Source organism: Ovis canadensis, chromosome 2 (assembly GCF_042477335.2).
Source record: "Ovis canadensis isolate MfBH-ARS-UI-01 breed Bighorn chromosome 2, ARS-UI_OviCan_v2, whole genome shotgun sequence".
NCBI classification, from domain to species: Eukaryota; Metazoa; Chordata; class Mammalia; order Artiodactyla; family Bovidae; genus Ovis; species Ovis canadensis.
In genome coordinates, this window is record NC_091246.1 from 11,911,355 (window position 1) to 11,929,109 (window position 17,755).

General features: G+C 36.2%; 1 protein-coding gene across 1 annotated transcript in view; it reads left to right on the forward strand.

Moving 5' to 3' along the window:
* SHOC1 (shortage in chiasmata 1) overlaps positions 1-17,755 on the forward strand; it is a 95,396-nt gene that overhangs the window by 68,892 nt on the left and 8,749 nt on the right. Inside the window, exons 22-26 of the mRNA XM_069575432.1 lie at positions 813-934; positions 7,100-7,193; positions 13,924-14,055; positions 15,652-15,801; positions 16,443-17,403. Coding sequence (XP_069431533.1) covers positions 813-934; positions 7,100-7,193; positions 13,924-14,055; positions 15,652-15,801; positions 16,443-17,403 — 1,459 coding nt within the window. The remainder of the gene's footprint in view (positions 1-812; positions 935-7,099; positions 7,194-13,923; positions 14,056-15,651; positions 15,802-16,442; positions 17,404-17,755) is intronic.

Here is a 17,755-nt window from a genome sequence, read left to right on the forward strand (position 1 = left end):
TCTCTTTAAAAATTCATATATTTTTGAATTTAAGGTATATGAATCTCCCTGATATGTTTGCTTGATTGGAATTCAAATTATAATTAATTTAATAGTGTGGGAGTGAAGAGCAGAAACCAGTTTAATGGTATGGAGTATACATTAAGGTAGAAGTCTGATGACAAGCAAATATAATAATGTAAGAATTATATGACAGAAACAAAAAACTGTTAGAAAAGTTCTTATAGGATATTGTGTCTTATGTATTTAAATTTCTTAAATAACAATTATTTGTGGGAGGGATATCCTGTTTGGGAGAACTTGTAATCCTTGCTTACATTACATAATTTAATGTTAGAATAAAACACTTCCTGAATTATTCATTCTATCAAAAATTAATTTTGTTAAAGGAAATAAGGGATTCTAGATCATCAGTGAGAGATTCCAATAAATATATTAACAGCTGCGTTTTCATCTTCCTTAAATAAGTATTTAATACAGATCATCCCACAGGGTTTTGTCCTTAAGAGTAGTCAGATCCCAGTCTACAAAGGATTTTGCCCAAATAGGAGCACTCTGTAGGCTGCTTTCTTCCTGTCTAGGACTTTGGGAGGTTCATGAACCTTCCTGGCCAAGGCTGTCATTAACGGTTTTACATCTATTGTAGCTTTTCCCCTATTGTTTTCAGTGTGACTTTCATTTTTCCATAAAAAGCCCACACCCACATCTATAATATATAATTTATATATTATAGATTCTTGAAATATAATAACAAAATTTCATAACAACTGGTCAACCTAGTGAATCTTTTTATTTTATTTATTTTCTGGTAGGACCTAGAAGAATTAAACTGTGAGAAGGCATCAGACAATATCATTATGAGACTGATGGCATTATCATTCCAGTACAGCTATTGTTGGATAATTTTATATGCCAAAAAGCCATTAAACTCAGAGTAAGTAACACTTCTCCATCCAAAGTCACATATATATCTGTTAAGTTATTCAGTCTTCTTCTTTGAACAAAAGTAGCTATGTCAATTTTCCTCTTGTTCACCTAGTTTGCTTTAAGTAAGGGATTCTCAAGGTGGAAGCAAGTCCATAGGAAGACAAATCAGAATTTGGGAGATGATCTATTTCCCCTGGAAATAGAACAAATCATCTTCCCCTCCTTTTCCTCACTAAGAATTGTTGCCTTAAGTGTTTCACTTTTTGTTCATTTTTAATTCTGGACTTATCTGTTATTAGATTGGTGCAAAAGTAAAGTTGCAGTTGGTGCAACAGTAATTGAGGTTCAAAAATAATTGCAGTTGAGTTTTGCACCAACCTGTTACTTTTGTTCCAGACACAACTATTATCACTTTTGCACCAACCCCAATTACTTTTGAACCCCAATTACTTTTGCACCAACTGCTTAACCTCAATTTCTTTTGCACCAACAGCAATTACTTTTGCACCAATCTAACAAGTCATTCTTAAATCACTCCTCTCTAAAAGTCATGTGAAAATACACTAACTAACTAGCATCTTACTATACTTACTTCCACTGATGCTCTTAACTGAAAAATTACCCCCCAAACCCATGCCAAGACACTGGCTCAAGTTATCATCATGTGTCTCTCCTTTCCCTCATTCTGAGTTTTATGAATGTACTGCTTTCACTTTCTCCTTTTACTGTTTGAAATCTGGCTTTTGTCTCTATCTCTATACTGATCTCTCTCTCTCAGAGGTCACTCGCCATTTGTGGCTTTTTGATGATCAGCTCCCAAAATATTTCCACTTCACTTCCCTGAAGTATTTAAGACTATTGTCCGTGCCTTCTGTCTTGAAACTCTTCAGTTCCATGGCGCTTACATGTTTCTGATCTTCTATCTTACTATTTCTTCTCTGACTTTACTTCTTCTTCCTTGTCCTAGTCTCGAAATAGATCCGAAATCTCTTTTTTCCTTTTATTTTGTCCATTAGAGATTTTATCCTCTCGATAGCTTCAGCCAACATCTTTCTGCATATGATTATTATATTTATATCTGCAGCCGCAGTCTCTCTTTGAAATCTCTGACATATGTCTCTAATTTTACATATAATATTTCCATTCTGATATTCCACAGGCTCTCAAATTTAACATAGTATGAATTCACTATATTCTCTATTTCTGCCCAAAACGTATCTGCTCTTTTCTTTCCTTTAGCTATTTATGACCATTGCCTCCCTTTCAGTCAGCAAGACTGGAAAACAAATGTTATAGATTCAACCAGTGTACATTCTCTTTCATCTGTCCCCTCACTCTATCTATATTACCAACATTTTGATTCAGATTCTCATTATTTTATGTGGACAATTATAAAACACTACCAATGGTATCCCCACCTCCAGATGGCTCTCAATGTTACTCTCCGTAACCCGTCATACACACAATTAATATTCCCAAAACCAAAGATTAGAGATCTCTTCAAGAAAATTAGAGATACCAAGGGAATATTTCATGCAAAGATGGGCTCGATAAAGGACAGAAATGGTATGGACCTAACAGAAGCAGAAGATATTAAGAAGAGGTGGCAAGAATACACGGAAGAACTGTACAAAAAAGATCTTCACAACCCAGATAATCATGATGATGTGATCACTAATCTAGAGCCAGACATCCTGGAATGTGAAGTCAAGTGGGTCTTAGAAAGCATCACTATGAACAAAGATAGTGGAGGTGATGGAATTCCAGTTGAGCTGTTTCAAATCCTGAAAGATGATGCTGTGAAAGTGCTGCACTCAATATGCCAGCAATTTTGGAAAACTCAGCAGTGGCCACAGGACTGGAAAAGGTCAGTTTTCATTCCAATCCCAAAGAAAGGTAATGCAAAAGAATGCTCAAACTACCGCACAATTGCACTCATCTCACATGCTAGTAAAGTAATGCTCAAATTCTCCAAGCCAGGCTTCAGCAGTACGTGAACCGTGAACTCCCTGATGTTCAAGCTGGTTTTAGAAAAGGCAGAGGAACCAGAGATCAAATTGCCAACATCCGCTGGATCATCAAAAAAGCAAGAGAGTTCCAGAAAAACATCTATTTCTGTTTTATTGACTATGCCAAAGCCTTTGACTGTGTGGATCACAATAAACTGTGGAAAATTCTGAAAGAGATGGGAATGAATACCACCAGACCACCTGACCTGCCTCTTGAGAAATCTGTATGCAGGTCAGGAATCAACAGTCAGAACTGGACATGGAACAACTGGTTCCAAATAGGAAAAGGAGTATGTCAAGGCTATATATTGTCACCCTGCTTATTTAACTTATATGCAGAGTACATCATGAGAAACACTGGACTGGAAGAAACACAAGCTGGAATCAAGATTGTTGGGAGAAATATCAATAACCTCAGATATGCAGATGACACCACCCTTATGGCAGAAAGTGAAGAGGAGCTAAAAAGCCTCTTGTTGAAAGTGAAAGAGGAGAGCGAAAAAGTTGGCTTAAAGCTCAACATTCAGAAAACGAAGATCATGGCATCCGGTCCCATCACTTCATGGGAAATAGATGGGGAAACAGTAGAAACAGTGTCAGACTTTATTTTTTTGGGCTCCAAAATCACTGCAGATGGTAACTGCAGCCATGAAATTAAAAGATGCTTACTCTTTGGAAGAAAAGTTATGAGCAACCTAGATAGCATATTCAAAAGCAGAGATATTACTTTGCCAACAAAGGTCCGTCTAGTCAAGGCTATGGTTTTTCCAGTGGTCATGTATGGATGTGAGAGTTGGACTGTGAAGAAGGCTGAGCACTGAAGAATTGATGCTTTTGAACTGTGGTGTTGGAGAAGACTCTTGAGAGTCCCTTGGAGTGCAAGGAGATCCAACCAGTCCATTCTGAAGGAGATCAGCCCTGGGATTTCTTTGGAAGGAATGATGCTAAAGCTGAAACTCTATTACTTTGGCCACCTCATGCGAAGAGTTGACTCATTGGAAAAGACTCTGATGCTGGGAGGAATTGGGGGCAAGAGGAGAAGGGGATGACCGAGGATGAGATGGCTGGATGGCATCACGGACTCAATGGACGTGAGTCTGAGTGAACTCCAGGAGCTGGTGATGGACAGGGAGGCCTGGCGTGCTGCGATTCATGGGGTCGCAAAGAGTCAGACACAACTGAGCAACTGAACTGAACTGAACTGCCTTCCCCATTATTTACTGAAAACATAGACCATTCACCCTTATATTCAAAATCTTCAGAATATAATCCCAACCTATATTTTCAGGCGTACATTTCACTGCTTTCTATTTCAATCAGAAGTTCTGCTCATTGGCTTGCAAACAGGCTCCTTGCTTTCCTACTTCTAGTGTTGCTCATACAGTTCTATCTTTCTACAATATTCCCTGTGTATGCGTGCACACTCCATCCTGTCCAACTCTTTGTGACCCCATGGACTGTAGCCCACCAGGCTCCTCTCTCCATGGAATTTTCCAGACAAGAATACTGGAGCAGATTGCCATTTCCTTCTCCAGGGGATCTTCCCAGCCCAGGGATCAAACCCACATGTCTTGCAACTCCTCCTTGGCAGATGGGTTCTTTACCAGCTTTGTCACTGGGGAAACCCCACCATCGTCCCTACTTCCTCCAACTATTTCATCTGGTGAAACTTTGCCTGTTTTTTAAAGACCAATCTACTTTTTCTATTCAACCTTTCTTCAATATCCTCCATTCATGCATACAGATCAATATTTAGTTGTAAACTTTCCATCGTTCAAACCCCTTAGCTCCCTGTTTTTTCCTCATCTTTGATATTTATCATGTTTAGTTTTATATGATCATTTTGGAGCCCTTGCCCTATAGCACTGACCACGTTGCTTTCATGTGATAGATTCTTGGTAAATACTTCTTGATTGAATGAATGAATCTTTCCAATTAAATTGCACACTGGTCATTCACTTTCCTAATCTCTATAATACTACATAACCCATACCACATCAGTCATAGTAGAAGTTTCAAAAATATTCTTTAGTTATTAGATAAGGCACAGATATCTTATTTAACATTCTTGTTTGACTCCATTTTTGCTTATCTTACTGTACCAAGCTCTTCATATACAATTATTATCATGTGGGGAGAAGTGTAAGTCGGAATGTAAGAATATGAACAACTTGGTTCTTATTTCTTCTTCTACTAACAATAATCTCTAGCACTCATTTAACCTAGTTTTTCCTTTCTACCAGAACTGAAAAATTAAAATAATTATTCAGGTATCAAATTTTCACTTTGAAGATTAATAAAGGCTATAATGCATTTTAAGCTTTATCAAGAACTTGGAAGTATTCTGGATAAACAATTGATTTGAAATTTTTTAAAGTTGGTTTTAGATTGGTATCCACGTAGAGGTGCAAATGTAGTACAAGAGATAATAAGAGGAGATTTCCACTTATTTTTATCCAGATTTTCATGAGAAAAATTAATTAAGCAATAGTCTGAGATAGATTTATGTTCAGGATGTGAAGAATTATCATTTATTCACAATAATATATTATTCTAAAATGTAATTCTTTCCAGACTTCTAGGTATCTCAGTTCCATATTTCTAGAAGATTGGAACATTTTAAAAGTATCTTAATTAACTGATCAAATGAGGAAAATTGAAACTACAAAATAAATTGTTCCAGTTATCACTACCTTAGTCATTCATGCCATTAGTTCTTGCTTGAGAAAAAGTGCTAGGAATCCCCAAGACAACTCCCAAGTTTGGTCTTTGTTAGGAGTATTCATAGCACTGAGCATATTCTTGTGCTCATGGCTATGATTTATTACAGTGAACAGTTACAAAGCAAATTCAGCAAAGGGGAAAAGGGCATGGAGCAAATTCCAGGGTAAACTAGGAGAAAGCTTCCAAGAGTCCTCTCCTAGTAGAGTCACATAGAACATGCTTAATTTTCCCAGCAATGAGTTGTGCCCACACTTGTGAAATGTTGTCTATCAGGAAACTCACCAGACACTGAGTGCCCAGGGCATTTATTAAGAGCTAGTCACAAATCAAAACTCTAGACTCCAAAAAGAAAGCAAGTGTTCAATAGAAACCACATTGTTCATACAAACAGTTTAGGCACAGTGAGCCTGTCTTATCAGCCACTCTTATGAAAACAGCTTGCCTGGAAAAGAAGCCAGCAGATGAAAGAAGAGGCAGGAAATTAAGAAAGCCATTGCCTCAGTGACGTGGTTTGAATTCCTGGGTCCAACAATGTCTTCTCCTGGACCCAAAGTGATATGAACCAATAAATTTCTTTTTTCTTGCTTGGAGTGGATAAAGGTAATAGAAATATTCACTCACAGCTCAAGAGTCACATAATTATAGAAGGAAAAAAGGAGTGTTTTTAAGAATTATTGAGATATAACTGATTTATAAGATTGTATAAGTTTAAGGAGTACAATCTGTTGATTTGATATATTTATATGTTGTTGTTTTGTTGTTGTTGTTTAGTCATTGAGTCATGTCTGACTTTTTGTGACCCAATGGACTGTAGCCTCACAGGCTCCTCTGTCAGTGGGATTCTCCAGGCAAGAATACTGCAGTGGGTAGCCATTCCCTTCTCCAGGGTATCTTCCCAACCCAGAGATCAAACCCAGGTCTCCCACACTGCAGGCAGATTCCTTGCCATCTGAGCCACTGGAGAAGCCCCTGTATTTATATACTGCAATATAATTATAATTATCACCTCGGTGTTAGTTAACACCTCTATCACGTCACATAATGATCATTTTAAAGAGTGTTTTTTTTTCCCCCAACAGTTCAGGGAAAAGCCTCAGGGAGAAATCTAGTTATTCTTACTTTGGTCATGTGTTCATATCTGAACCTGATACTTTGGACAGGAATATGAAGTATTCTATTTGGCTAGGTTTCAATCACATAGCCGTCCCTGGGGCCAGTAAGAGGATAAGTTAAACTTCTCCCCACTCCGCCCCCACCCCCCACACAGAGCATTCTCTAGATTTAACAGTACCGTTGAAGAAAGGAGGTGGAATTATTTTTACAAAAGAGTGCTGAGTGGACAAAAAATATGACATTATGAAATGTGGAAAATAAAATACATTTTTAATAAGTACAATCAGACATCAAATGAGTAGAATAACACATATTTATTTTTTTAGGTACCATCTTACAGAAAAGACTCTTCATCACCTAGCACTGATTTATGCAGCTTTGGTTTCATCTGGGCTAAAATCAGAAGAACTGGATGTAAAGGTATTCTTTTCCTATATGTTTGTTCATGAGTATTTTTCATAAACCAAAATTATAATGAAATTCAACTGCCCTGTGAGAAGAAACATTAAATGGGTAAACTAAAAAAAATATTGAAAGCCATATAAAGAATGGTTTTCAAATTTACATATATTCTTTAAACTTAAATTTCTACTCTAAAAGCCTTCAATGAATTTAAGTTCATAATTTGTCTCTACAACTGAGATTTTTTGGAAACATGTCAGAATATGAATAAAAATAATATCCCTTGATCAAAAATATTCACTTATGGAAGATATACTGTGTATATCTACTATAAAATAGAAATTTTATGACATATGAATAGAGCAATACCTTGGTGATCTCTAATCAATCTTCTTTCTTGGCTTTTTTCAATGTCCCACTCTGATGTTTAGATAGTTTCTCCAAATGGAGGGCTCAGTTCTCTACTGTTATCACTTTATATTCTTTCTTTGTTAAACTCAGACATTTCCCACAAATTTAGCTTTCATGTCTAAGAAAATCCTTAACATTTTCCTAACTTTTCTTAAAGTCTGCACGAATATTCTAGAATTCTATTGGAAATGCCTACATGAATATCCCACGGGTACCTCAAACTCTGCATATCCAAAACACAATTTGTATCTTCCCCCAAATTTGTGTTGTCCTAAAACAAATACATGGCCAGTTATTTGTGCAGTAAAAATGGGTTTATATGGAATCAAATAATTGTAATTTAGGGTCTGCAACCATTAGAAACCATGGGAAATATGGGAAATCATGTGCAAGTCCAGGCACGGAAAGGAGAGGGGAACTCTTTTAAAGAGGGAAAAAGAAAGTTGGAAAGTTATAATAAACAAAGAGTCCATTGGAGGAGTTGAGAGTTCAAAGTATAGTGACTTTTCATCAGCGGAGTTGTGACAGTCTCTCATTGGCTGAACTCTTGCCAGGAAAGAAGAGGAAGTCTTTCTTCTTACTGGACTCTGCTATCATGGTAGGACATGAGAGCTCCTCCTCTGGTCTCCTAACTCTATTTTATTTAACATTTTTGTTAATTTTTATACCTAGTTTAAGGCATTACTATTCTAAGCTAATCAGTAGAAAAATCTTCCCTCTAACTCTACAGCGTCTCTAGATTATGCCTCTCCTTGTTACTCCCATTGCTATTTCCCTAAATAAAGGCCTTCACCTCATATTTGGAGTTTTTTCCTAATTAATCTCCTTATTTCTACTCTTTTCCCACTCCCATGTATCATGTATATTGACACCAATTACATTTCTGAAATACAGATGTGATACTTCACTACTGAGACTGCAAGCTCCTAAAGGAAAGGGAATGTGTTTTTTTGTTTTTGTCTTCCTAACACTAAGCAGAACCTACACAGCAAGTTCTTGAAAAATATGTTGTTGAGTTGAACTGTCTTGCTCAAAAGATCTTGTACAGCTTCCTACATCATCAAAATAGAGTTGATCCCAGCTGATTCAAACTCCTCCACAATTTGACCCATAGCTTAGTTGTATCTGACTCTTTGGGACCCCATGGACTGTAGCCCATCACCAGGCTCTTCTGTCCATGAAATTCTCTAGGCAGGAATATTGGAGTGGGTTGCTGTTTCCTTCTCCAGGGGATCTTCCTGATCCAAGGATCAAATCCTGTCTCCTGCATTGCAGGCAGGTTCTTTACCATCTGAGTCACGAGGGAAGCCTAGTAATCCTAGAATCCTTAAAGATATTATTCTACCCACCATTTCCTGAATATGTCTCCACACTATCACCTCTCAGCCATGTGATTCTGTCCTGTCTTTCCCCAGAAATACTATTCCTTTAAACATTATCGCCTTTAAAAAATTTTGCCCTAATTACACTCAAGGTAAATTTCTCCTCCCATCCTCCAAATAACATTTCATATCTTTATTATAATATAAGGTATTTATTCATATATTATCCACTCTGAACCATGAGAACTAGGCCCTTTTCCTTGGAAAACCTGTAGCATTCTAGCATAGTGTTTTGTACACAGTAAAAATATTCCACAAACATCCACTGAATAGAATTCAGTGAAAGCAGAACCTGTTAAGAAAATCATCAAATGATCTATTTGAAATAAAATCCAGATAATTTTGATCCTATGATGCATTTTTAACAAAGAAATACAATTCTCAGAAAAGTTATCTAAATAAATGTAAATTTCTCATTTATTCACTCAAGGGAGGTTTCACCATTTAATCAGCCTCTTTTCTCTTCACTTAATAGTGAGCAGTCATATGCAAAACATGATTTAGAGAATCATTTTATTTTTCTCTACATGGGGTATCTGATACCAATAAGTGATAGTATTCAGGTACAGTGACATGGCCTACAAAGTGTATGTTCCAAGGAAGGCATTTGGAGATGAAATAGGAATTACTGCCCAGGCACAGTCCATTCCAAATGAGTCTCTTCCTACCTGACTTCAACTATTCCAAAAGCTTTTCAAGTTTTCCTAATGCTCTTAAAAGTAGGTCCATTTTTCCATGAAAGTTGAGAAACAAGTATGATCAAATTGCTCTGATTTTGTTATCACCAATATATCACCAATACTCAAGCCTCCCATTCTCCTACTTGATGACATTGTTATGTTAAAGGTGGTTACCTAGACATATTATTTTAGAATAATTTGGTAATATGGCTTTTGGCTTTTCAGTTCAGTCGCTCAGTCATGTCCAACTCTTTGCAACCCCATAGATTGCAGCATGCCAGGCCTCCCTGTCCGTCACCAACTCCCGGAGCTTACTCAAACTTATGTCCATTGAGTCAGTGATGCCATCCAACCATCTCATCCTCTGTTGTCCCCTTCTCCTCCTGCCTTCAAACTTTCCCAGCATCAGGGTCTTTTCAAATGAGTCAGTTCTTCACATCAGATGGCCAAAGTATTGGAGTTTCAGCTTCAACATCATTCTTTCCACTCAACACTCAGGACTGATTTCTTTTAGGATGGACTGGTTGGATCTCCTGCAGTCCAAGGGACTCTCAAGAGTCTTCTCCAACACCACAGCTCAAAAGCATCAATTCTTCAGCACTCAGCTTTCTTTACAATCCAACTCTCACATCCATACACGACTACTGGAAAAACCATAGCCTTGACTAGACAGACCTTTGTTGGCAAAGTAATGTCTTTGCTTTTTAATACGCTGCCTAGGTTGGTCATAACTTCTCTTCCAAGGAGTAAGCATCTTTTAAGTTCATGGCTGCAGTCACCATCTGCAGTGATTTTGGAGCCCCAAAACATAAAGTCTGCCACTGTTTCCCCATCTATTTGCCATGAAGTGATGGGACCAGATGCCATGATCTTAGTTTTCTGAATGTTGAGCTTAGCCAGCTTTTTCACTCTTTTTCACTTTCATCAAGAGGCTCTTTAGTTCTTCTTCACTTTCTGCCATAAGGGTGGTGTCATCTGCATATCTGAGGTTATTGATATTTCTCCCGGCAATCTTGATTCCAGCTTGTGCTTCTTCCAGCCCAGCGTTTCTCATGATGTACTCTGCATATAAATTAAATAAGCAGGGTGACAATATACAGCCTTGACATACTCCTTTTCCTATTTGGAACCAGTCTGTTGTTCCATGCCCAGTTATAACTGTTGCTTCCTGGCCTGCATACAGATTTCTCAAGAGGCAGGTCAGGTGGTCTGGTATTCCCATCTCTTTCAGAATTGTCCACAGTTTACTGTGATCCACACAGTCAAAGGCTTTGGCACAGTCAATAAAACAGAAAGAGATGTTTTTCTGGAACTCTCTTGCTTTTTTGATGATCCAGCAGATGTTGGTAATTTGATCTCTGGTTCCTCTGCCTTTTCTAAATTCAGCTTGAACATCTGGAAGTTCACAGTTCATGTATTGTTGAAGCCTGGCTTGGAGAATTTTGAGCATTACTTTACTAGTATGTCAGATGAGTGCAATTGTGCAGTAGTTTGAGCATTCTTTGGCATTGCCTTTCTTTGGGATTGGAATGAAAACTGACCTTTTCCAGTCCTGTGGACACTGCTGAGTTTTTCAAATTTGCTGACATATTGAGTGCAGCACTTTCACAGCATCATCTTTTACGATTTGAAATAGCTCAACTGGAATCCATCTCCTCCACTAGCTTTGTTCATAGTGATGCTTCCTGAGGCCCACTTGACTTTGTATTCCAGGATGTCTAGCTCTAGGTGAGTGATCACATCATCGTGATTATCTGGGTCATGAAGATTTCTTTGGTATAGTTCTTCTGTGTATTCTTGCCACCTTCTCTTAATATCTTCTGCTTCTGTTAGATCCATACCATTTCTGTCCTTTATCGAGCCCATCTTTACATGAAATGTTCCCTTGGTATCTCTAATTTTCTTGAAGAGATCTCTAGTCTTTCCCATTCTATTGTTTTCCTCTATTTCTTTGCACTGATCACTGAGGAAGGCTTTCTTATCTCTCCTTGCTATTCTTTGGAACTCTGCATGCAAATGGGTATATCTTTGCTCTTTGCTTTTCACTTCTCTTGTTTTCTAGTTATTTATAAGGCCTCCTCAGACAGCCATTTTGCTTTTTTGCATTTCTTGGCCTTTTGCATTTTTGGCTTTTTGGGCAGAAAACAATCCATCAGGTTGGATTACTTTTTCATTTCCAAGCATCTGGAAAGCCTAGCCATAAAAGGAGTATTGGGAAATTTAAATATATTTTCTTAAACTAAAAGAAAATACTGCTAATATTTTACTGTTAGTATTTCATCCCATATTTTACTCTAAAATTCAAAAAAAGTTCTGTCAATTTCTTAAGAACTCTCTTCGTAGAAAAATGTATAGATACACACATGCACATTTTTGAAAACAATGTTAGGCGGGGGTTCTCGAATCTCCCGAAGTCTAGCTAGAAGCTCCAGAATCCTCACCCTAGAGTATAGGTAATAGTCATTACCACTATAAAATTATGCCCTTTAAAATAAAATTTATATTTAAATGTCTCAGATCTTCTCAAAACATCCAAAACTTTTAATAAATCTGGAATCAAACAGTATATTTCTGTGTATTCTGTATATTTAATATAAAGAAAGTCCTTCTTTAGTATGCATATGTTATTGTTCAGTCACTACGTCATATCTAACTCTTTGTGACCCCAGGGACTGCAGCATTCCAGGCTTCCCTGTCCTTACTATTTCCAGGAATTTGCTCGAACTCATGTCCATTGCTTTGTATTTGTTATTCTTGTGAAAGAAAAGAAAATGTCATAATTATTTTTGTGAGGTTTGTACAGTCTTTGTTTCTTAAGTTTCCACCACTGGACAGAATATTTATATTATTAAGATATGATTGTTTAGGGCAGTATTCTCCATCCACTTTAAACTGCTAACCCATGAATTAGTTATCTTTCTGTAAACAAAATCCAAAAGATGAAGAAGATAAAAATAGATATGAAAGCGGAAGGAAAAGGCTGGCATTTCAGAAGAGAGAAGGGCATGGAGGAAAACATAAGTGACAGACAGGAAGTCGGGGGTATTAAAACTCCTTTTAGAGTTAAGTTTAACACTTCTCAGGTGGCTCAGTGGTGAAGAACCCACCTGCCAATGCAGGAGATGCAGGTTCGATCTCTGGGTCAGGAAGATCCCCTGGAGGAGGAAATGGCAACCCACTCCGTTGTTCTTGCCTGGGCAATCTCATAGACAGAGCAGCCTGGAGGGCTACAGTTCACAGTGTCACAGAGTCAGACACGACTGAGTGACCAAGCATGCAGTTTTAACACATACACATCAGCAGGGGTATCTTACCATCAAGTAAGCCATGACTGGATGAACAGTTCCAAAAAATATATTAAATCAAAACATATTTTTCTTTTTGAATACAGCATAAAATTAATCTGTAAATATCCTTATTTTTCAACTTTGTTTTTTTAAAATCTTGCACTATATCTTTCATTCTTATTTTTACTTGAGAACTATTAGGTTTAACCTACAAAAAAGCAAAATATTAAATATTACTAGTGACATCCAAATTGCTTTTTCTTCTAATACAGATGAAATAAAACACCAAATATGTTTAAAAGACTATACTAATAAATGCCAAATGGAAGTGAAGAAAAACAATTTAATTCCAAAAATTAGAAACTATAAGGATATCATATTTAAGGAAGGAAAATAAATTGTTTATCCTCACAAATGAAACCTCCTGAATTTTACATAGATAAATTAGTAAATTGTATCTAAGTTCAGTTCAGTTCAGTCGCTCAGTCGTGTCCAACTCTTTGCGACCCCATGGACTGCAGCACGCCAGGCCTCCCTGTCTATCACCAACTCCCGGAGTTTACTCAAACTCATGTCCATTGAGTGGGTGATCCCATCCAACCATCTCATCCTCTGTCGTCCCCTTCTCCTTCCGCCTTCAATCTTTCCCAGCATCAGGGTCTTTTCCAATGAGTCAGCTTTTGCATCAGGTGGCCAAAGTATTGGAGTTTCAGCTTCAACATCAGTCCTTCCAGTGAACACTCAGGACTGATCTCCTTTAGGATGGACTGGTTGGATCTCCTGCAGTCCAAGGGACTCTCAAGAGTCTTCTCCAACACCACAGTCAAAAGCATCCATTCTTCAGTGCTCAGCTTTCTTTACAGTCCAAAATAGTGTTCAAAGATTAGAATCTACTGGGGTTTTGTTTCTTCAAATTGTAAACAATTTTTGAATGATATATTTTGCTTCCTATTATTCCCTGTAATCTAACATAAAAAATATATTTTAGCTTATAATTGCCCCAGGAGTGGAAGAGACTGCACTGATGATTCGACAAATTGCTGACCACAATTTGATGACCTCGAAAAGAGATCCTCACGAATGGTTGGATAAGTCCTGGCTTAAAGTTGCACCATCTAAGGTTTATTTCCTAACATATAAATTAGAGATTTGCAGAGCAAATATAAATATATATACTTGAATTCTCGTTCTGGTAGCATTTTCTTGTTCTATCATGCTTGCATGAGCATATGTAACAATATGCCATAATGCGTAACATTTATTTAGACAATTTTCCAGAACTATGAGTATTTTTCAACTTCATAGAGCTATTTTAATGGGATCTTATTTCATTAACTTTCAAAATGAACTTGTTTTGGGGTGATCTAATGGCTTCAATGTCTAATATTTTAAGAATATAATAGTTTTTCTAATTTCTACATTTAAACATTCAAGAATAGTAGATATGAGAATTGCACAATTCTATCATTCCATGGTTCATCAGTAATTCAACTATGTAATTCAACGTGAAAGTAGAGTTATGAAATAGTTATAAGATTAGGTAGTTAATTTTTATAAATTCCTCTTGCTTAAGCATAAATATTTCCAGGTTCTCATACCAACCTAGTGTTTCTGTTTCCTTATTTTAAAATATATTCAAATCCTAAAATCATGGAAAGAGGATGGAGATCATTATGTACTAACATGGAATGACTTTGAAAATATATTAAATGAAATGTAAAAGTTGCAGTGCAGAGCATCCAGTACACTACTGTTTGTGTAAGAAAGGGGGAAATTAATATGTATTCATTTACAAATGAATAAAATATCTCTGGAAAGATACCACAAAATGATATCATTGATTATCTCTAGAGAAAACTGAGGTAGTGGAGTAGGAATGGGACTTTAATATACCCTTTAGTCCTTTTGAATTTTGAATCATGTGACTATTCTACCTACTCAAAAAAATAAAATTATAAAACAAATAAAATATTCATATATATTAAATCATAGGACTTTTATTTATATAAACAGAATACAGAACTATCAGCAAGTATGGGTACTCTCAGCAAGTATCGGTATGGTTAGAACATTTTTGTGTGTATGTATATGCAATTTCCTTCCTACCAAGCCATGTCCAATCTACTAACATGTCTGTCATTTGATAAAATCAAAGAAGGTGCAAAAAGTCAATGTAACCCAGAAAAAACAAAAGGAATTTAGTAATAAGTGTGGCTGCTACATTTCTAGACATTTATGAGATCTTTCTGAAAACATATCCTTCTAGACTTAGATAGAAGTTCTTCCTATACTCTTCATAATAAGCCTTTTCTGAAATTGTAACATCTGTTAGACATCATGCACATGGTTTATTTTAACCAAACTATGATGGCATACGGTCTACAAAGAGAGAGCTGAAAAAATCTTGAGCTATATAATGAAGTCCCCTAAAAGGTTTCTCATTAGAAGAGCTATCATTAGATAACAATTGTCATTTGAAGGATATGAATTATAATGAATCACTTTGGATGAGTGGTTAGACTCAATGAACTTTAAGATCCTTCCCAATTCTGGGTGTTAGAATCTTTACCGACAGACAAATTTATTTCCCTCCTGGCCATACGTTTGCCCCCAGGCATCTCAAATTGAGTGGTAGGTGCAATGACATCAATTTTAATCTGCTGGAGTGAGCGGAGTAAAAAGACCACTTCTGATTATTCTTTAAACGTTTTTCTAGGAAGAAATGTACTTACTTGATTTTCCAAGTGTTACTCCATTGGTGGCTCAGCTCATGTTAAATAAAGGACCTTCACTGAACTGGATATTGTTAGCAACTCTTTGTCAACTTCAGGAACTCCTGCCTGAAGTTCCAGAAAAAGTGTTAAAGGTTAGTTATTTGAAATCCATATTCTTCTATGAGTCTATTTCCTTTGCATTTGAGTATCTATTTTCACCATAATGGTTTTCAAAATGAAGGTATCCAAGTTTGTTTTGGACTTCAAAGGGTGAAGAAATAATTTACTTAAGCTAAATTTCATATAGAATTCTCACTAGTTGTCAAACACATTATACATTTTAAAGTTATAATTCTGCACAAATCATTTATCACATTGCAGATCATTTTGAAGTATTACTATGCCCACAGATATTCAATTACACTCTATTCTTATGTGTTTACATCATCTCTTCCAAACAGTTCTGATGCCTTCATTATAGTAGTTAAAGAAAACTTTAGACTTATCAGTAAGTCTCTTTAGTTTTTATGAAGGAAATGGTATTCATGGATAACTTGTGTAACTAAAAATTCTATTTTAAGTGATTAGGAAATAGATGGAAATTACAATAAGTTTTTCTTTTAATGGGAGCCAAATTATGTTCTATTCTCATAGATCAATATAATATCTTTGAATGGACTACTTATTTATAGTTTTCCTTATTTCCATATAGTTAAGCATCATTATTTATATTTATTTCATGGATTTTTATGTTACATATTCATTATATTAATTAACTTTATAAATTTTTTAGCATTTTTGTGGCATCACTTCCTTGTTCAAGATTAGTCCTTCCATAACAAAATCACCTCAAATTTCATCACCTCGGGAAAACAGGGATCAGACTAGAACCTTTACTTCTCAGAGTTCAGCTTCTGGCTCTTCAGATTCTGTCATTCAAGAACATAATAACTATCAATATTCAGACTTAGCAGAGACAGTACATGAAGACACCAACAGCACTTCAAATTATACCTCTTCCCTTATGGAAATAAAAGAAATGCCAGGCATTTTACCATCTGTGAGTTCTTGCAATCAGACCAGCTATTGGAAAGAGTCTAGTTGTAACCCTAACTTGGTACAGAATAATTCTGTTCTGACTAATACAGAAGCAAGGAATGTGTCTGGTAATTCTCTTCTGAACCAGAATGATTCAGAGTCAGATGTCTTTTCTTTGGGTCTAACAGAAATGAATTATGAAACTATAATATCACCAATCAACACTCAGAAGACAGTCACCCCTCACTTTATAAGTTATCAGAAAAAGGGAACACATGAAAAAAAAGGACCTATAAAAAAAGAATTGTCAGCTCCTGTCTTTTTACTTGAGGGTTCTCAACCTCCTCTTTGTTGGAACTTTAAGAGAAATGTATGGGAACAACAGAATCATTCATTCAATTTACAGAGTGGTGCACAGCAGAGTACATGTGACAAATGGTACTCTCAGAAAGATAATTTATTCATTAATCAGCAAAAATATCAGTCGGATGAGTTAGAAGGCTTCATCTGTGAAAGTTCAAATGCTGGGACTAAAAAGACTTTCTGGAAAGAATCACCATCTGTCCCCAGTTTGGATTTATCCTGTGCTTCTGATTCTAATGTAAATCAAAAAGAATTCAACAGTCTTTATTTCTACCAAAGAGCTGGAAAATGTTTAGGACAGAAAAGGCACTCTGAGTCTTCATCTAACTCAGGAGACAACAACTCATTAACAGGTAACATGATTCAATAGTTGATAAAACTACTCTCTAAAGTAATTTTAAAAGATAGAATCATCTCCAAATTAAAACAAAATTTTGTTCTAATTACTACACTTAAGAATCTTCAATAACTTCGGCATCAAAAAAATCAAAACTCTAATTATAGACTTTGATGAAAATAAATGCAAAAAAATTATGTCAAAATCTTGTAACTTTAGATGAACTAAGCATTTAACTGAAGAAGTTATGGATGATTCATATTGAGGTCTGACAGAAAACAGCAAAATTCTGTAAAGCAGTTACCCTTCAATAAAAAAATAAATTTATTAAAAAAAATAAAAACACAGAACAAATCTAAGTCAAGCAG